Source organism: Microcebus murinus, chromosome 1 (genome assembly GCF_040939455.1).
Source record: "Microcebus murinus isolate Inina chromosome 1, M.murinus_Inina_mat1.0, whole genome shotgun sequence".
Taxonomy (NCBI): Eukaryota; Metazoa; Chordata; class Mammalia; order Primates; family Cheirogaleidae; genus Microcebus; species Microcebus murinus.
The window spans coordinates 65,460,777-65,483,312 of NC_134104.1; the positions used below are offsets into that span (position 1 = coordinate 65,460,777).

At 38.4% G+C, this 22,536-nt stretch overlaps 1 protein-coding gene across 2 annotated transcripts in view; it reads right to left on the reverse strand.

The window, feature by feature from the left end:
* Positions 1–22,536, reverse strand: part of HACD2 (3-hydroxyacyl-CoA dehydratase 2) — a 94,462-nt gene that overhangs the window by 57,164 nt on the left and 14,762 nt on the right. For both annotated transcript variants that reach the window (XM_020287124.2, XM_012780466.3), the window contains exon 3: positions 18,511–18,529. In XM_020287124.2, coding sequence (XP_020142713.1) covers positions 18,511–18,529 — 19 coding nt within the window. The remainder of the gene's footprint in view (positions 1–18,510; positions 18,530–22,536) is intronic.

Consider the following 22,536-nt stretch of genomic DNA (forward strand, 5'->3'; position numbering starts at 1 on the left):
TACTAGCATTTTATGTCCAAAAATTTAAAAAATCTGCTTTCTTTTGCAATTTTGACATGTGGTATTCATGAGCATCTTTTAAAAACATCTTTCTGGGGCCAAGAATGTGGCAACTTAGTGCCAGGTCAAGATCTACCAGATATAAATGCAATATTTAGTGAAAGTATTTAACTATTATAAATAGTTGGTTGCCCTTTAATAAATCATTTTCCTTTAAAAGTGTTAGAATTGTGATTAATCCCTTCCCCCACACAGATTATTTTAAGGAAAAATTTTCTACCCATAAGCACTATACTCTAAGCAAATCAGCTCCAGATCCAAGATGAAAATATTATATGGATAGAAATAAACTCCAGAGAGCTAGGAAATAATGTATTTCACTTGATATTTCACAGTAGATAAAGTACTATGAAAAATTACTTTGAACTCCAAAGAAGTTTAATAAATATTTATGGAGTGAATATCTGCACCTTAATACTGAATATAGATTACAGGTCCCAGGCTCCTATAAAGTTTAGGAGAAAGCCCTTTCCGGGCTAGTTTAATATTCCATTTAAGTGCTCATTTCTGATCATTCAGGTAGCTTTTATCTGGGCTGAGGCTTTCTGAGAGTGTTTCCTGTCCCAAAATTATAAAAGTGGAAAGGGATCTCCTTTTCTTAAGGTGTGTCGATGTGAAGCTAAAAGCCCTCATATGCTACTGTGCTAATGGTGCGATCTTCACTGAGAATCATCTGCTCACTTGGCTCCTACCATATATCCATGTATTCTCAAAAGATTTTCCAAGATGACCAGAAACTGTTTTAGGTGCTAGCTATAAGAACAAGCATTACTTCGGATTATACAGAAAGAAAGGGAGAAACAAACTGGGCTATACTGTTGCTCAAACTATAACATTTATTAAGAGCATTCTATGTATGATGCCTAGTTCTATATCCTTTACTTATATTAATACATTATTTTACTTTATTTTTATTTTGCATATATTAACTAATTTGCTTCGCACATACTCCTATGAGGTAGTCCTATTTTCTCACTGCATTCACTGAGAGATCTGAGGTCCAGAGGAGGGAAGTAACTCATACAATAAATCACATGAGTACCTGGTAGAACCAGAATCAAATCTAGGCAGTCTGTCTTAAGAACCATGCTCTTAACTAATAAGCTGAGCTATACTACTGTGTTTCCCTGAAAATAAGACAGTGTCTTATATTTAGTTTTCCTCAAGAAGACACCCTAGGGCTTATTTTCAGGGGATGTGTTATTTTCCCCTCAAAGCCTCAGCTTGCAGCATGCACAGGATGGCCAGGACCTGACAGGAGGAGCCGACCTTGTTGGTAGGGCTGCCCGCACATTTCCGGTCACCTCTGGGATAGCAGCTGTCACAATGGGGCAGATGAGAAGGGCTGCTCGTCTTGTTTACCGCTCGTCAACAAAATGCATGGGTTGTGCAGATATGCTGCGTAGCCACGCCCATCACTAGGGCTTATTTTTGGGGTAGGGCTTATATTGCACAAATGCTTAGAAATCCTGCTAGGGCTTATTTTATGGGTAGGTCTTCTTTTCGGGAAAACATGTTACCTTCAAGCCAGGAAGGAAAAATCAGGAAAACAAGCCCTGTGGTGATGCTAAAATATGCCCACAAATTCTTTGATACTCCTTCCTTCACGAGGTAGAAACTAATTCTCCTCGGCATGAATGTGGTGTGGACTTAGTAACTTGCTTTTAACAAATAGAACAAAAGCAGAAAGAATGGTGTGTGACTTAGAGACCAGATCATAAAAGGCACACTGGCCTCCTCCTTGCCCTCTCTCTTGGATCACTCCTCTATGGGAAGCCAGCTGGTCATGTCATGAAGGATATTCCAGCAGCCCTACCTGCAGAGGCCCAAGTGGTGAGGCACCAGGACCTCCTGCCAACGGCCATCCTCCAGCTACAGTACAGTTTGCAGACACCTACAGCCCTACCCAACATTTTGACTGGGAGTGCATGAGAGGCTGAGCCAGAACTACCCAACTAAGCTTCTCCTGAATTCCTGACCCATAGAAACTCTGAGACAGTGAACATTTGTTTTCAGCAGCTCAGTTGTAGGGTAATTTTTAATGTGTCAATAGATAACTACTACTACTTCCTAAAAAAAAATTACTACAGAACCTTTGATATTAAGGTAAGCTATAAAATGTGGAATTACTTAATGATTTTGTATGTCCATTCATTCCTTGGAAGCATTATCACTTTGATCACTAAATAAGGGTGAATCAACATATCCTTTAGGTCCCTTGAAAAGCATAATAGATTGAACTAATTAATTTCTGAAATTCTATCCTGCTTACTTTATCGAAAATTAAGGAGTACATATTAACATAAAGGTTGAAAGATTATTCCTGCCTTAAATTGTCACATACCCTTTGCTTTTTTCTTATAAGTCAATAAAGAAACAATATATTCTACCTCCAAAAATCTATAAGAACAAGCTGTCTACTTGATTCCTGACAGTCTATTCAAGGTGCTAATCTGCCATTATTTATAGCCCCTTGATTCCTTTCTGAGCAGCTGTCATTAATAGAATAACTTCGGAGTTCAAAACACTCTTTAATGAACTCAACTGCCTCCTGAAATTATTAGTCATGCTTCTCAAGGCTACAACTGTGATAAATGCTAAAGATGAACTATGTCTCAAGAAGGCTGTGAAAAAACTCATCATCAAAAACAGCAAGATTAGCTGCTCCTCACTGACGAATATTCCATTAAAGCCCTCATTCCAGATCATTCGTGTAGCTTTTGTCAGGGCTGAGGCTTTCTGGGGGTATTTCCTGCCCCAAAGTTATAACGGTTTTTGGCCTGCAAAGTGCCCCAGAGTTACTACTTGGGAACCCATGTATGCTATACAAAGGGGGAAAAAGAAAGTTAAGGACTAAGCCAGGGAGCACCAACACTGGAGGGACACAGGAGGGACACAGGAAAAAGAAGATCTTGTGAAAGAATCTCAGGACAGGTGCAGGTGGCCTATGGCACAGGATGAGAGCTGGTCCTCAGGAAGGCCAGGCTTCCACTAAGGCAAGAAAGCTGAGGAAGCACTCTGTGAAGACAGAGGGAACTGTTTACAATGCAAACAGGTTCCAAAAAGCACTGTAACCTCTCCTTATGGGCTCCTATACCTCTTTGAACTTATTGTTTTGGCAACATGTTTGTCATTTTGTCTCCCCAGGCTCCCTGTCTAGCTCCTGGGCTTGAGAGCAGGCCTAGGTCTAGCTGATTTTTGTGCATTGTCAGTGCAGTGCCTGCCACCCAGCAGAAACACAACAGATACTTGCAGGCTTTCTGGAGGGCAACTGGGAAGTATGCATTAGTAAATGCCATAAATTCATATTACCTTTGACCTACACTTCTAGGAATTTATCCATAGAGACTAATTGCAGCTGTGCAAAGATTAAGCTACAGGTAAAGTTATAATATGCACACTTGAACACCATCTACATATTCAACAAATAGAGCACTGGTTAAAAATTGCAATATATCTGTTATTATTATATATACCTGAATATTAGAAATTCTACAAAAATCTATACAGATCAATAACAAATAAGACCATACAAAACTCCGATCCTCAGCACAACTAAAAGGTGGACTACTAAAGGCTCGATATACTTGTAAGTAAAAAAAAAAAAAAAAAAAAAAACACCAAATTCCAACACAGCTATCTTTTGAGCTCCCAACTCCAAACCTTTGTGGAAAGTGAGGAGAATTTGGAAAAATGTCATAGAAGAGAGGAGAGCAGAGCAGAAGGCCTAAATCTGAGCTAAAATCACCCCAGAAAGAGACAGACCCCAATACACTGAAAAACACCTTATTCATTGGAGCACTAATGACAGGGAAGGGACTTAATCTGTGGGATTCTGCGGCAACCTGAAGAGGCATTACTTCTAAGGAAGAATTGGGTAAAAAATAGAAGGGAGCAGTGCCCTCTAGTGACTGGACAGGGAAGGAAGAAAGATGCAGGAGGAAATACAGATGCTAGCCACACAAAGGAGTGCTCAAAAGCAAGGGCATGGAATTCCTCCCCCAGTGACCTCTTTAAACAAAATCTATCCCCTAAAGAGACTTTACTTTACTACATTTACAGATAAGAATGTTTTCAAACTAGGGATCTTGTAAACCAACCCAAACTTCCAACCTTATCCACAAAATGAACACATGAAAGCAATTTACGACTGTATAAAACTACTTTCAGAAGAAAACAGAAAAAGAAGATCAAAACATTCATAATAAAATGTCCTCTGAAAAACAATCATAAAGGAAACTTCAACACAGTACTCCAAACTGAATTAAATATCCTTAAATAGAGATTTGGGATATGAAAAAATATACTTTAATCAGTTTAAAAACTGAGACCAGAAAATGGACAAAAAGCAGGCAGAAGTGGAAACAAAAATTGATTGAACTCAGTAAAAAAAAAAAAAAGTAAGGAAAAGACCAAATTATATCTGAAAGGAAGACTAAATTTCAAGATGCCCAAAGAAGAACAGATTCAAATGAAAATTTAATAAAGGGCACTGAAGAATGAAAGCAAAGTAACCAAGAGAATGAAAATGGGATAAAGAAGTAAAAGGGCTCAGGAGAAAGCAGCTGAGAGAGAAGGAGGCAAAGAATATCCAACATATGTATATTTGGAGTCTCTAAAAAGAAAAATGGAATAATGAAACAGAACTAAAATTTAAAATTATAATCCAATAACACTTTACAGAAATAAAAGGTGGCTCAAATCTACATATCGAAAGGGCCTACTGGATACCTTGGAAAACTGCCCTGTAATGGTCAGGTCAGCTCTGAGGCATATCCTAGTAAAACTATTAGACTTTACATACATTTAATATATAAGATTCTCAGAGTCATCAGATAAAAAGAAGAAATATCTCAAAAAGGCAAGATTATTAGGTTGGCATTACACTTTCCAAAGAAATATAAAAGCAAGGCAATAAAGGAACAGGATTTTTAACCCTTTGTACTTGCTTGCTTTTTTCTCGATTCCTTTATTCTTCTTGGGATTTAATTTTTTAAATACCCCAGATTTTACAAAGCACGGTAGTAGAATAAAAAACTAGAGTTTCTTTTCATACAAACTTATTTATTTGGATTTTTTTATATTTCAAATTATTGGTACATTCAAAGAGTAATTTTAATCTCTATAATTTTTACTAACCGTGTCGAGTCACACTCAACATCCAAGTGCAAAGGGTTAAGAAATTCAAGGGAAGAAAGAACTGACTAAGGATATTATATCTAGCAAATCAGTCCTTCAAATATTAAGCTACAGAAAGTCTCAAACATGTATGAACTCAAATAACACTGTGCCCACAAACCCTTCTTGGGAATCTACCCTTTGGGAGAGGCAATCTGCCATGGACTATGGGTATCCCTGCATATTCCTGCTAGGTATGCCAAAAAGGCAATTTCCTGACTGCTCTTTATCCAGGTCATTTCTTAGGCTTGTGTTTGCAGGGAGCAATCTTGAGGGATAAGGTAGCTACTGTTGGCAAAGAGTTACCATTTACTATGAAAGCAGTAGATTCCCCGAGATTGGCATTCCTCTCCTGTAACACAAACCACTGCATGTATGAACATTCACCTAGACCCACCTACATTGCCCCCATGGAAATTAGGGAACTGGGGAACTGATGCAAATAAACAAGGAGCTCTACCTATTACTTTTGCCATGACTACTAAAGTCCTCTGTTTCTCATCCAAGAGTCTTACGTTTTTTGACAGGATCCATAAAACAGTAACAAGCTAACTTACTAACTAAGTTAGTAAGTTACTAACTAAGCAAATAGGGTAAAATCTCCAATCCTTCATAGTTCCTAATACTAGTAGACGATGAGCTTTGTCCAACTAAAAGGGATGAGAAACTTGGGCAAAATGACTGACAGTGAAAATATATTAAATGTGGACATAAGACTAACACAAAGGTTGGGACAGAGATGAAGAATAATACATAAACGTCATATGTTCTGACAAGGTAGAGATAATGCAAGTGTAAAAAATGGGAGAAGGGAAAGAGGAAAATAGAATAAACTCACTGATTGTTACATAGATAATAGGTGTCAGTTAAAAGATACCTGTGATAATTGACAAGTTAGACAGTAAAAGAAAACAGAGGACTACAGACATTAAAAAGGCATAAATACAAAAGTAACCAATAGGACAATTACACAAAAAACCTTCTAAATACCAGAATAAATATATAAATATTTTTAAAAAGAGCAAAGAAAACATATCAGTAGTTGGGTGTGGTGGTTCACGCCTGTAATCCCAGCTACTTGGGAGGCTGAGGGAGGAGGACTGCTTGAGCCCAGTAGTTCAAGGCTGTAGTGCGCTATGATCGTGCCTATAAATAGCCACTGCAATCCAGCCTGGGCAATACAGTGAGATTCTCTCTCTTAAAAAAAAAATCAGGTAGGTAAACATAGCAAATATAACAGAGTACATGTAGCAATTATACAATAAATGTGACAGAGTAAGACCAAACATATCTGTCATATCAATAACTATGAAAGGCTTAACTCACCTATTACAAGAAAGAGATTTTCAAATTGGCTCACAAAACAAAACCCAAGTCTACACTAATACATAAATGATTCAAAAGGGGCACAAGTAAACGAAGGAACAAAGAAAGGTATATTAGACAAATGAAAATAAAACAAAGTAAGAGTAATGATTTTGATATCAATGATGTAGAATTCAAGACAAAATTAAACCTGACACAGACTTTTTAAATGTTAAAGCCACAATTTATAATAAAAATATATGTTATGAATATGTACAAAATAACACAGTAACCACTTTGCCACAGCAAATGCTATAGAAGACACAGGAAAATTAGAAACACATTAATAACTGGAGACTTTAACATAACCACTCACACTATAAGATAGGGCAAGTGGATACAAATTAAGTGAGGATATAGAAGACCTTAAAAAAAAAGATAGATATTGAATTTTACACCATGATAGTAAAAATGAAGTAGGAAGTATGTATTCCTTCAAAATTAGTTGGGGAGGAAAACTCAACTAGGAATAGTTTTATCTTATTAAGTAACTAATATAATGAGTGTCATACTGGAAGTCCTAGCTAGTGCAGTAAGACAAGAAAAATAAATAAAAGATACAGATCGAAAAGAAAGAAATAAAGTTGTCTTTGTTCAAAGATGACATGAGTGTCTATAACAGAAAATCCCAAAGAATCTACAAAAAAAAAAAAAATCCAAAAACTAATAAGCAAGTATAGCAAGGTTGCAGGATACAAGGACCATATATTAATGTCAATTGCTTTCCTATATACTAGCAATGAACAATGGTAATTTGAAAGCAAAAAAACCCAAAAAACAAAAATGCCATTTGTAACACCACCAAATAAAAACAGGTATAAATCTAACGAAACAAGTATAGAATTTATATGTGAAAAACTACAAAACAATGATGAAAGGAATCAAAGAAGACCTAACTATACAGAGAGATATTGCATGTCTGTGGACTGAAAGACTCAATATTGTTAAGATGTCAATTATTCCTGACTTGACCTATAGCTTCGACACAATCACAATCAAAATCCCAGGGAGCTATTTTTTAGATGTTGACAAACTGATTCTGAAGTTTATATGAAAAGGCAAAAGACCCACACAATACTAAAAAGAACAAAGTTGAAGGACTTATACTACCAGATTTTAAGACTTATAAGATTTATAAGACTTATACGATTTCAAGACTTATAATCAAGACAGTGTCTTAGTGTTGGCAAAATAATAAACATATAGATCAAAAAAACAGAATAAAGAGTCTAGAAATAGATCCATACCTCTGATCTGTGACAGCTCAGAAATAGACCTAGAATCAAATGATCTTTGACAAAGGCACAAAGGCAATTTAACAGAGAAAGAGCAGACTCTTCAACAAATGGTGCTAGAACAACTGGATGTCCATATGTTAAAAAGAGAGAGAGCAAGAACACAGATATAGACCTGACATCCCTTGCAAAAATTAACTCAAAATGGATCACAGACTTATCTGTAAAACTATAAAACTTCTAAGAGAAAATCTATATGACCCTGGGTTTGATAATGAATTTTTATTTTAAAAAATGTTTATTGATATATAATAGGTATACATATTTTGTAGGTACATGTATAGTAACATTTTGATACATTCATATAATATGTAAAGATCAAAGCAGGGTAATTAGGATTTCCATGGTAATGAGGTTTTTGTTTTTTCTTCACATGGCTGCCATCGTGCAGGTAATAAGTTTTTAGATACAACACCGAAAGTACAATCCATGAAAAAAAAAAACTGGTTAAGTTGTATTTTATTCAAATAAAAAACTTGTGTTTTGTAAAAGATATTATTAAGAGAATGAAAACACAAGCCACAGACTGAAAGAAAATATTTGCTACAGATATATCTGATAAAGGATTTGTATCCAATTTATAGAAAGAATCCTTAAATCTCAATGAGAAAAACCAATTAAAAATGGGCAAAAAATCTAAATAGACACCTTATCAAATAAGATATGCAGATGGTAAGTAAGAACATGAAAAGATGTGCTGCATTATTTGTCATTAGATAAATGAAAATTAAAACCACAGATATCACTATACAACTATTAGAATGGCTAAAGTCCACAAAGCTGGCAAGCTGGACTTCACTAAAATTAAAAATTTCTGCTTTGCAAAACATACACTCAGGAGATTGAAAAGACAAGCCATAGACTGGGAGGAAATATTTGCAAAAGTCATACCTGAAAAAGGACTGTTATTCTAAGTATACGAAAACTCTTAAAATTCAATAATAAGAAAACAAAGAGACTGATTATAAAATGGGCCAATGATCTTTATAAGACACCTCACCAACTAAGATATACAGATGGCAAATAAGCATATGAAAAGATGCTCTACATCGTGTGTCATCAGTGAAATGCAAATTAAAACAATCTGAGATAACATTTTACATCTATTGGAACGGCCAATATCTGGAACACTGACAACACCAAATGCTGGTAAGTGTGTGGAAGAAGAACTCTCATTCATTGTTGGTAGGAAGGCAAAACGGTGTGGCCACTTTGGAAGACTGCTTGCAAGTTTCTTAGAAAACCAAACGTACTTTTAACATATGATACAGCAATCATGCTCCTCGGCATTTATCCAAAGGAGTTGAAAACTTATGCCCACACAAAAACCTGCATACAATGTTCACAGCAGCTTTATTCACAATTGCCCAAACTTGGAAGCAACTAAGATGTCCTTCAGTAGGTGAATGGATAAATTCATTTACAGCCAGAAAATGGACTATTACTCAGTGCTAGGAAATGAGCTTGTCAAGCCATGAAAAGACATGGAGGAAATGCATATTACTAAGTGAAAGAAAACAATCTGAAAAGGCTACATACTAATGACATTCTGGAAAAGGTAAAACTATGGAGACAGCAAAAAGATCAGTGGCTACCAGGAATTGGGGGGAGGGGTGAACAGGTAGAACACAGAGGATTTTTAGGACAGTGAAAATACTCTGTGAGGCTGGGTGCGGTGGCTCACGCCTATAATCCTAGCACTCTGGGGGCCGAGGTGGGCAGATTGCTCCAGGTCAGGAGTTCGAAACGAGCCTGAGCAAGAGCGAGACCGTCTCTACTATAAAAATAGAAATTAATTGGCCAACTAATATATATAGAAAAAAATGAACCGGCATGGTGGCGCATGCCTGCAGTCCCAGCTACTCGGGAGACTGAGACAGGAGGATTGCTTGAGCCCAGGAGTTTGAGGTTGCTGTGAGCTAGGCTGATGCCACGGCACTCACTCTAGCCTGGGCAACAAAGTGAGACTCTGTCTCAAAAAAAAAAAAAAAAAAAAGAAAAAGAAAATACTCTGTGATAGTATAATGGTAGTACATGTCATTATACATTTGTCCAAACCCCAAAGAATGTACAATACCTAACTGTGAACCCTAATGTAAACTGGACTTCGGCTAATAACAATGTGTCGATGTAGGTTCATTAACTGATAACAAATGTGCCACTCTGGGGGCCTGTTGATAATGGGGAGGTTATGCCTGTGTGAGGGCAGGGGACACATGCAGATGGTGTCTCTGTATCTTCTCAATTTTGCTGTGAACCTAAAACAATTCTAAAATACTAAAGTCTTTGAAAAAAATTAATGGAAAGATGTTCACTATAAATGAAGAAGAGAAAAATTCTCTCCCAGGAAAACTATACAGAAGTATAAAAGATGACATCACTGTCATATAATATTCCTAAGGTTTCTTGCTACTTTTATTAATGCATTATTTAACTGCTCAACTCCTGCCACAGAATCATAAACCAAATCATTCTTTGGCTAAAAGATGACTTGAGCTTTTATTTTTTGGTTTAACAGAATTTAGTCAACTCAGTCACTAGATGGTGTTTCCAACTTCATGGTACTAACCTTGCTTTTGAGGCTAAGAATGTAAGTGGAAGGTTTACTGACTTCAGACTATCACAAACCATCTCACCAGAGAACTTCTGAAATATAGCATCCTTTTTCACTAAGTAAATTAAGCTTATTTTTAATTTTAAAAGTAACTTACACCTTATAATTAAGAAATATTTATATGATCATTTCCTTCAGGGCAATGTAGAAAGTTCCAGAGTTTCATTACCTCAAATATTAATGATCAAGTCATCAGACAGTGAGTGACGGGGAAACATCCATTTCTTTTTTCTCTGGTTAACTCGCTCATTCCTCAAGTTTAGCTATTGATTTACTACTATGTATTCTTATTATAAGTCCTCCAGAAGTCCTGTGACTAAGAGAAAATTTCCTTAATAATGCAAGGGTGCCATCTAGTGATGGCCATGGTGAATACACATCATAGAAAATCGCGTGTGTGTGTGTGTGTGTGTGTGTGTGTGTGTGTGTCCTATCCCAATTCTGCTTTCTGATGTCACTTTCAAAATATATCAAGAGAAAAAGGTAGTAAAACGATACTTGAAATCAGTTTCATAACACTCTTACATAGGCACATTTAAACATCTAGCATATTCACCTTTCATATCACACTATTCAGATCACTGGCATTCATCTCTGAAGTGACATCACAGTTAAGAGTTTCATAGAATTTTAAAACACCCAGCTGTAAGGAATATTAGAGAACATTAAGCACCTAGTCCAACCCTCCAGTTTTACAGATGTGAAAACCCAGAAGGAAGATGTCTGACTTGCCACAGAGTGAGTAATGTTTCCAGCAGGGTTTGCCTTAGGTTGGTTTCTGATGGCCTGGATAGCAAGCTAATATTATCTTCTAGAGAAGAGAAATAAGAGGTTTCCATTCAAAATGAACCCCTGTTCCTGAAAGGACAGCAGAATGTAAAATTCTATGATCTGGGCTCTCTTCATAGCTTTCCCTTCTGAATGCCAAGGGGGCATAGAAACCCTCAGGGATTATGTTTTGCCCAATAATCGGGTACTGCTCACTGAGAACTTGTCAGATGTCAGACAGTGTACACACGCCCTGGGTAAGTCTTCTACCCTCCCTGCTCAGGCACTTTGGGCATGCTTTAGTTCTCTCTTGCTTCTCTGCATGTCAGTACATTCTCATACAGCAGGGAACAACAGGGCTGGGTGTGGCAGGCAAAGGCAATGGTATGTACAGAATTATGGAGGTGTGAAAACACAAGGTTTATTCAGAGAACAGGGGCTGAAGCCAAAAGACACAGGTGCTAAAACTTTCTTGCCTTTCTCTTTTCACTCTGTCTGGAGGGGAAGAGGGAAAATTTGATCAGGAGGCAAGAGAATTAACCAGAGCCAAGGTAGAGGGAGGCTAAGCGAGGCTGGTATGAAGGTCTTTGCTGATTTGGGAAAGATTAAAGTTTGAATATGGTCAATGTGGTCTTGATATAGGGCTTTTTGGTGTCAGGATACTAGAAAACCACTGTACTTTAATAAGTGACAAAGGTAGATATTGCAAAGGAAGGGAAGGTTGCTTTTGGCAACCTCCTACCCAGGCCTCCAACTTCCCCACTGCAGCCAGGCAGCTCTCCGGGGCTGAACCTTAGAAACTGCTGGGCAGACAGACAGGCCAGCCTGCCTGGCAAGGTTATGTCCACTTTCCCCACCTCCCCTCCGCCATCCCCACCACCAAGCATGCCCCCAGGCAGAAGGCAATGTTTAAATCTGGTTAGGAAATGTTTTTTATCTACATTTGTGAGAGAGCCAGAGAAATGGGCTTGGAGTAAAGGGGTCCCGCTAAGAACAAGGCTTATAGAGAGTCAGCAAGGTACATGTATAGCTGCACCAGCTCACAGTAACTAAAAGGGAGGCAGGTGAATCAGAAAATTTATTCTTTGGGAATATGACAATTTTTATACTGTATTTTAGATAAGTATTCCCTTTTTTCTTCCTTACAATATGGTAAGGTTCATTTTTAAAAGTGTCAACTAAGCATGGTACCAGAGAAAGCAGTTTTGTTTTTTTGCCCAGCCATAGCCCAGAGGGCTGGGTACAGGTGTAAAAGCCGAATTCCAGGTCAGAGACATGTGGAAGAGTTAGCCCCTCCCCTCCAGGATGTTCCCCTATCAGAGTTCTCTTCTGCTAAAACTTGGAGGGTTCCATGTCTGGTTTTAAAAACAAATGATGGCAGTTCTTTTATAATGCTGCATTGTAAACGACTGATAAAAGCCTGACCTTCTAAAAGCGGGGTGCTAGAGGAGGGGTGTTGCAGTTCAAGAGAGGATTTAGTTAGCTCTAATTGGTGGGATGGAATTTTTTGTGTGTGTGAGACAGTGTCTCACAATTTGTCACCCTGGCAAGAGTACAGTGGCTTGATTATAGTTCACTGTGACCTCAAACTCCTGGGCTCAAGCTATCTTCCTGCCTTAGCCTCCCAAGTAGCTGGCATGTGCCACCATGCCCTGGTAATTTTTTTTCAGGGGGGAGGGAGTAGAGACTGTGTCTCACTATTGCCCAGGCTGGTCTCAAACTCCTGGCCTCAAGCGATCCTCCAGCCTTGGCCTCTCAAAGTGCTAGGATTACAGGTGTGAGATGCCATGCCTGGCCAGAAAATATTTTTGACAGGAGACAGGTGTCTCCCTAGCAGCTGCTCCACTTCCCTTGGCACCATGTGTAACCTAATACAATCAGTTTGGCACCATATGCTACCCACTAATATTAAGGTGACTGTGAGTTTTTGAAATTAAGTTTAACAAAAATTTAATAAAAGGTGTCTGATGTTTGAGAGGAGTACAAGCTAGCCCACACAGCAAATGTTTGAAACCTCAAATCCAGGACATCTAAGTGAAAGATCTTTTGACCCTGTCTGTTGATGAAATCAAAGTGTGAATACTCAAGTTTAGACATAACACCCTCTGGGCTATGACTGAGTTCCTATCTGTTCCACAGCTTTCAATCAAAAGAAAACTCCCAAAGTTATTTATATTGGCAGTATAATTTACGACGTGAAATGTTCCTCAAATGCACAATGTCACATTTTACCAAGAATATCTTCAGCTCACGTCTCTCTACCTCTAATTTCTACCCTAATGAAGGGGAGGAAAGACCTTGCAGAGCTGCTTAGCATTTCTCATATCCCCCATGCTTCTTGCCCAATCTAATCTTGAAGACAACGCAGAGAAATGACAATACATCTTTCAATACAAACCATGCCATGTGAATAAAGAAATCACAACTCTTCTTTGTAGTCTGGTGAAAAACATATTTCAAATTGGGTTTTGGTGTTTTAAAAAAATTCTCATTTCTAAAAGGCAAAACACCAAGTACATACAAAGCACTACAAATCTTAGGTTGAGGGCTGCAACCACAGCATTTGAAAAATCCTGTCCCTGGATTATCAATGGAGAACAACCAACCTACTTTGAAAAAGTTGAGACATAGGAACTCATTTACAAGGACACAGGCTTGACTTCCTCACAGAAATGAGGCCCTCATGTGGAATTTGAGTTTCTTGTTTCTGGAGGCCATTTTTGCCAAGTTGCATCGTCACAACTATGAACACAATGCAACTCCAACCCATACTAAGAATAAATGGCCCTGAAGTGCTCACTTACAAAGGAACTATAATTTAAAAAAAAACACAAAAGAGTTACATCTATACAGATCTAAATATTGAACGTTACATTAGAGGCAGAATAAAGTTTTAACACTCTACGACACGATATTGCTTTAGTTAATAATAACAGCTACCATTTTACTTGGCAATTTTCAACATAGCCATGTTTCAGACATTGTGCTAAGTGTTTTTCATACATTGTTCCACTTAATTTTCATAAGAACCCTATGAGGTTGGTATTATTATCCCCTTTTTACTGATGAAAAAAGTAAAAGGTGCACAAAAGTTAAGTCACACAGAAGTCATATAGCTAGTAAGTAACCCAGGTCTGACTGTGGTCCATACTTTTCATCAATAGTACATAAACTAAAGATATCTCAAGGCTCTAGAATAAGTTTCTCAAAGACTAAGTTGTGATAGTAAAAAATGGTCAGAATGCTACAAGAAAATAAACCATCATTCTAAAAATAAACTTAAGTTGTATAAGTTAAGAAATGAAGCACTGCTTTTAGGCTAATGTTAGAAACAGTGTATTTATTATTATCATTAATTCTTTTAAGGAACTGAAAACACTTTGAACAAGTTTTAGAAATTTCTGCCAGAATTTGGTAAGATTATGATCCCATGTTCACCAAGCTCTCACTTGGTGCTATGTAGTTACTGTTAGGTGCTGGGATAGAGAGATCAGTAAGAAACAGTTCTCACTCTCAAAATGTTCAGTGACACTGGTGGGGATACAGGTACAGCGCAAAACCACACACATAATGTGGAAAGTGTTAACAATAGAGCGAAGTGTAGGGTATTACAGAAAAAAGTGAGGAACGGTACCTAATCTAGCTGGTGGGTAGCTGGGAAGTTTATTGGAGGAAGACCAGCTAAGAGTTAGATGGGTAAATGGGCCGCCTATTCACTCCACGCAGAGAGCAAAGGTCGGGCACAGCGCAGACACAAGGGTGCGGTCACGTGGGACGTGGAGGGACTTGCAAGAAGGTCAGGGTTGCTGAAGCATGGGTGAGAGGCAGGGAATGGACACAGTATGACTGGAGAGGTGGGAAGGGTCCTTTTTAGCCTTTTTAGCTAAACCTTTATTAGCCTCAGGCTTGTCAGCTGTAAAATGTGAAGTAAAGGAGATGATGAATGTAAAGCACTGGGACACGCTAAATACTCAAGAAATAGTGGTTCTTATTACTAATATTTTTATTATAGCCCTAGAAGTTCAGGAAGACCCACATGGGAGTCCAGATGAGATATATTGAGGTCCTGAACAGGGATGAATCTGAGAAATATTTAGGAAATGGAACCAACAAAACTTGATTGTCTGGCTATAGGGATATGGTTAAGGGAGAAAGAGTCACCATCAATGAGCTCTGGGTCTAGGATGGGTGGCTAAATGACTGGTGGCATCCCTGACAAAGAGAATATGGAGGCAGAACAAGTTTGGGAGTCTGGGTCAGGCCGAGGAGGTCCTGAGTGTAACCAGAAGTGGATATCCAGGAACCCAATGAACAAGGTGGAGTCTAGGGTGCAGGCATGGCTTGGAATTAGAAAAGTGGGTGTCATGCCCATCTCATACCATGGAAGGGAAGAGATCACTCACAAAGGGCGTGTTCAGTCAGAAGAACAATGAGCTAAGACAGAACCCTGGGAACACCCACAATTAGGGGGCAAGGAGAGAAAGAGAAGCACCCAAAGAAGAAAGAAAAGAACCACAGAGGACAAGAAAAACCAGGAGAGCTTGCTACAGTGAAAGCTAAAGGAGCAGGCTCTCAAGGAGGGAGTCATCAGAGGTACCCAATGTAGCTGAGAAATCCAGTCAATTCCATATATGTCCTCAGAATTTAGCAGAAGCTGCTACTGATTTTAGACCAGCGGGTAATTTTTGTAGGACAAAGGGGACAGAAGCTCATCTGCTAGGTTAAGGTACAACAGAGAGTGAAGAAGTAGAAAGAGTCTACCACAAATCTGGTAAAAAGGGATGGAGAGGAATAATATAGTAGTAACAGGGGAATGCAGGGTCAAGGGTTAAGTTAAAAATTATTGTTAAGAGGCTGGGCACAGTGGCTCACACCTATAATCCTAGTGCTTTGGAAGGCGGAGGTGGGAAGATTGCATGAAGTCAGGAGTTTGAGACTAGCCTGAGCAACATAGTGAGACTCCATCTCTACAAAAAAAATTTAAAAAATTAGCTGGGTTTGGGAGTGGTCACCTGTAGTCCCAGCTACTGGGGAGGCTGAGGCAAGAGAATCCCTTGAGCCCAGGAGTTTGAAGTTGCTGTGAGCAATGATCACACCACTGCACTCCAGTTTGGGTGACAGAGCAAGGCCCTATCTCAAAAAATAAAAAAATTATTTTTAAGATGGAGCACTCTGAGCATTCTGTGAGCTGAAAAGGAAAAGATAGATAGCAACGGGTGATGATGCAGGAGAGAAACAATCACTGACAGAACAAGGTCCTTGAGGAAATAAGAAATTTTAAATTATCTACTGTGTGTCAGGCACAGGCTAGGCCTCAGGGATGCAGAGATAAATATAAGAGTCGGCCCTCAAGGGGCTCACAGTCTGATGAGGGAAAAAACCCGCTGACAACCCCTCCAAGCAGAGTGTGACATGGACACTAGTCCTCAAGGTGCGTTCTGCCAGAGGAGCTCACAGGGGTACCCATCTGACTGGGGTCTCCTGAACCTGAGCCTGGGCCTGCTCACCTCTGTTCCCACTGCCCACCACAATGTGTGGCATCCATGCCTGCTGGGCAGTCAGTAATTTTTTTGGTGTGAATGAAAAAGTATACTTGTCAGAAACTTTATTTCCTGGGATAGAGATCTTATAAAGAAGTATTTGGGGTATTAATATATAATTAAATATTAATTAAAATCATAGTATACACGTTTAGTGCTATGGTCTAAATGTCTGTATCTCCTCCCAAATTCGTATGTTGAAAGCTAATCTCCAGAGCAATAGCATTAAGTCGTAGGGCCTTTAGGTGTAGGTCCTGAGGGTTCTCATGAATGCGATTAGTGCTCTTGTAAAAGAGGCCCAGGGGGGGCTTGTCTGCCCCTTCCACCATATGAGGACACAGTGAGAAGGTGCCATCTATGAGGAACAGGCCCTCACCACATACATCTTGATCTTGGAATTTCTAGCCTCCAGAACTGTAAGAAAGAAATGTTTGTTGTTTACAAACTATCCAGTCTATGGTATTTTGTTATAGCAGTCTGAACTGACTAAGATACTTAAAAACAGGCATCTAAGAGCTTTATACAGAAACAGCACAAGGTTAGGAGTGAGGGAGAATGAGGCACAGGCTCAACCACATGGAGAAGGCCTGAGTGGTTCCAGAACGTTCTGTGGCCAAAGACATCCCTAAATCTGATAGCTTATGCTTAAAACTTATTTAACCATTTATGACACAATTTTTCAACTCAAAATTGTAAAGAAGTAGAAAGGAAATATGTGTAAGACTACACAAACGTTAAAACCCAGTAATCACAAAATAAAACCAGATAGCCAGGCCCTGGTGTCACTGACCTGGCTCCAAATGAAGTTCCACCATTTATGACTGTGTGACCTGGGCAAGGTCACTGAACCTTGCCCAGGACATGACAGGTCAGTCCTCAAGCCCCTTTCATTTTTTATTTTTTATTTATTTATTTATTTTTTTATTCCAACAAAGCCTCCAGATACTCAAGCCCCTTTCAAACCTACTGTTCAAAAGTTATAAAGCAGCATTTCTTATCCATTTTGGGATCACAAACTCCTCTGAGAATCTAATGAAAACTGTGAATTTTCTCTCTACCCCCAAAATAAACATAGAAACATGCATATAAAAGTCTGCAAATCATTTGAGGGGTCCCTAAAGTCTACCCATGACCCAAGTGGGAAAATAGCAGAGGTGCAACTCTTGATAATAAAGATGCTTTGTCTTCCTTAAATATAACAGAGCCAGGTAACAAAGTGATCTCTCTAAGACTCCCAATGGTTATGTCTCCACCTGTGTGTCCTCCTTAAGTATAAGTCTCCTCATCTTTGAGAGAGAATATAGTGTTCCAGTGATCACAGAGAGGGCTCTCCAATGCAGCCCAGCACCAGGCCTCCAGCCACAGTTTCATAAACGTGCTAGTGTTTCTCTATCACCCTTGTACAAGAAGGTGGGAGACACTTCTTTTAAACTGACAGGACAAAATAGCTGGGATATTTAATAAAGTACTCAGTGATAATACCTAAATAGCACCTATGATTTCAGAAACCAAAAGCCATTCCAATTTGAACATTTTTATATATAATGATTAAATGGTTTAGTTTTTTTCAATATTTAATAGGCATCAAATCAAGCCTATTATTTATGACTTAAAAAAAAGAATCCACTGTACATAGTAGAGAACAGTAGAGAATCCACTGTACATAGTAGAGAAAAAAATCCACACTTACCTATAGCACAATGTAAAATCTAGAAGAAAAAGGGAAGAAAAGAAGAAAATCAGTATGAATCAATAGTATTAAAGTTTTATTTTATGTAAACTAGTCTTTCAGTAAGAATACAGCATGTCTGCAATAGTATTAATTTGAAAAACATACATTCCATTTTTAAACTTGGCTATAGGCTATTTAACAAAATGTAAATTCCTGTTCAGTTTTTTGTTTGTTTTTCATTTTTAGTTTATGTATCTTTGGAAGATTTAATCTTCACTTGGTGGTTTATCAGATTATCAAGGACCTCTTTTTTATTAATAATATATAAACTGATAAGAGCAGTAAGTGTTCATTTCCCATGCCCCTTTCTCTATAGAACAGAACTGTCACAGACTCTGGGACTCAGGGTTGGAAGAGCCTTCGTTGGCTCCTCTTGCCCGGCAGGCTATTGAATGCAGACATTCATTCTATGAAGCTCCATACTCAGTCCCCATCTTGTTTCATTCTCACTGTTTAATTTTACTGAAGATGATCTCACTGAAGAAGTGTTCCCTGGTCCAATCTCTAACTGTCTCTTCAAGCTTCAGGCCTACATTCCAAGCTGCCTTTGGACATCTCCATCTGGGTGTAGCAGCAGCAGCCCAAACGTGGCCAGCCTTGATGGGAAGCACAGCCTTTCCCTCCTTCATAACTGATCTGTCTCTTGACGACCAACCTCCCAGTCGCTCAGGTCCAATATTCTTTCCTTTCCCTCACCCAAGTCCAGATGGTTTCCAAGTCCTGCTGATGCTTCTGAGAGCTATCTTCCCCATTTTCATTTCCAGTGCCTTGAGGCTGCCATCTCCACTCCACCTCAATAGCCAACCAAATGGCCAACTATAAGTCCCCTTCCAACTCACCCTTTACGCAGAATTGCTTTAACTCTGATGAAGATGACAAAAAAGTAATCTGAAGCCGTCTACAAGATTGATTTAATGACCAAATTTTTTCCAGGTGGTAAGACCTAACAGCTAGTATGAGACATTTTAGAATTTTTGCATTTCTCTAGCTGCCATTGTATTGTTTGATCCTAACAATCACCCTGGCAGATAGGCAGGACAGATATTCCTACCTGTAGGTGAGAAGATCAAGACTCACAGAAGCTGCACAACTTTCTCAAGGAATAAATGATGGCAAGGATCAAGAACCCAGATTTTATTTTTATTCTATTGCTTTTTCTATTAATATCATGCTATTTCATTGTACATTAGTTATGAGTGCTCTACAGAAGGTAGAATGTGACAAGACTTAGCTTATCTATAATACTGTGGATAAAAAAATCCTACATTAAGTTTTTTTTGGGGGGAAGGGGTTGGATTAAAAAACCACTGGACAAACCACTGCACAAATTTGTTGGTAACTGATAAGAGAACAAAAGAGTTACCATACTGCAAATCTTATAGTCTTCTGCAAAAGTAAACACTGCTAAAAACCTCAAATGCATGAATTGATAAGCTAAACCTCCTGCTGCAAAGTTGAGGAAAACTAAAAGATATATCTAGATTAAAATGAGCAATGAAAGATATGAATGAAGAACATCACTCTTTGACACCAGAAGACAAATAACAGTGCCTAGACAGAAAACCTATTCTATCCATGTATGCAGCAAGACATCCAGGCTGCGGATTAACAACAGGGCATTGCAGGAAAGGACATATAGGCTAGCATGTTTTCTTTGTGTGATAGAACAGTAGGTCTTAGTCCTATCAGATGCACCCTCCCCTTTTTAATCACATGTATTTTATAATGCCTCTTTTACCATCAGAATTGAAATTCATAGATGGTATGACCTATGTATACAAAATTTCCAAAAGCAAATAAATACAATGTCCTAATTGATATGTCAATAAGAAATTAAAAGTAATTTATATTTTACAAATACGTATTTCAATATATAAATGTTTGGGGACATAATCAAATAATGAAGCAGTCAGATGCACATACCACCTTTTATAGAAGTTTGGATTTAAAAATAAGACTATCAGGCCGGGCGCTGTGGCTCACGCCTGTAATCCTAGCTCTTGGGAGGCCGAGGCGGGCGGATTGCTCAAGGTCAGGAGTTCAAAACCAGCCTGAGCAAGAGTGAGACCCCATCTCTACTATAAATAGAAAGAAATTAATTGGCCAACTGATATATATATAAAAAATTAGCCGGGCATGGTGGCGCATGCCTGTAGTCCCAGCTACTCGGGAGGCTGAGGCAGAAGGATCACTCAAGCCCAGGAGTTTGAGGTTGCTGTGAGCTAGGCTGACGCCACGGCACTCACTCTAGCCTGGACAACAAAGTGAGACTCTGTCTCAAAAAAAAAAAAAAAAAAATAAGACTATCAGAAATCACTCTGGAATAGCACAGGAAAATAAAAAAGCAGATGTATAGACCAACACTAGAAAACAATAACATTTAGATAAGTAATAAGGGACATGAAGAAGTAACCTTATTTGAAGTTGGAATAATATGCCAAGGTAAGTAACAGTCAAAGCAGACAAATTGGAGAAGTATAATTACTGTCTCAAATGAGCTAGGTCTTATTTATTTATGAAGTGTGTAGTCAAAATAATCTCCTAGGTTATGTCATGGGAAAGAGTAGGAAGAAAGTGTCACAGAAAATCTATCCTCTGTCTTGAAATGCTGTTGAGACATACTGTCAATGTCTAGCGTGTAAAAAGACCTTGGAGACCATATTCTTTAAATGGTGCAACAAGGAATAGAAGATAAATTAGACAAAAAAAAAAAAAAATAAAAACAGTAATGCAAGAGGCAATAAAACATTGTGTAATAGATTGGGGATACTTTTAAGATAAAATGAAAAACTATAGCTATTCCAAAATAAAATTACCATTTCACAACTTAGATTTCTTACCATTATATATATATAAACAGAGAGAGCAATAATATGAAATATTAAAGTAGTCTATATTGAAATTCAGAGAGATCCCTACATTTTATGTGTCTCCATTAATTTAATAATCGAAGTCTCAACAAGAATCTCAAATCTCCTGTTATAAATTATCAATCACTTTCATTGCTTTTGCAATAGTAACACTACTGCACTGAAATCCTTTTCAACTAAAAATGCAAGTTGGAAATGCTGTAATATTTACAGAACATAATGTGCAGAGTGAATAAATTATTTTGAGAAAATAGCTTTGTTTCACTTAAGCCTCCCTCTTCATACCAACAATGGCAGGAGAATTCTACAATTCAACAATGGTAGGGCAGAATTCTAAAGATGATCCCCCAAGATTATTGCTCCTTGGCTATTCAATCAAACACTAATATAGGTACTGCAATGTAGGAATTTTGCAAATGTAATTAAAATCTGAAGTCAACTGATTTTAAAGTACAGATACTATATGGGTGAACATAACGCAATCAGTCGAGCCCTTTAAAAAAGAGTTTTTCTCTGGCTGGTGGCAGAAGGGGAAGTCAGAGTACTGAAAGAACAAGAAGGCCGGGCGTGGTGGCTCACGCCTGTAATCCTAGCACTCTGGGAGGCTGAGGTGAGCGGATTGCTCGAGGTCAGGAGTTCGAAACCAGCCTGAGCAAGAGTGAGACCCCCGTCTCTACTATAAATAGAAAGAAATTAAATGGCCAACTAATATATATAGAAAAAATTAGCCAGGCATGGTGGTGCATGCCTGTACTCCCAGCTTCTCGAGAGGCTGAGGCAGTAGGATAGCTTGAGTTTGAGGTTACTGTGAGATAGGCTGACGCCATGGCACTCACTCTAGCCTGGGCAACACAGCGAGACTCTGTCTCAAAAAAAAAAAAAAGAAAGAAAGAAAGAACAAGAAGAATTTAGCACACCGTTGCTGGCTTTGATGTTGGAGGGGGCCATGTGTAAGGACTAGAAAGTAGCCTCTAGGAGCTGGGAGTGATCTCCAGCTGATAGCTAACAAGGAAATGTGGACCTCAGACCTATAAGGAAATGGATTTTTCCCCCAGAACCTCTGGATAAGAGACAAGTCAGCCCGGCTGAAACCTGATTTTAATCTTGTGAGACC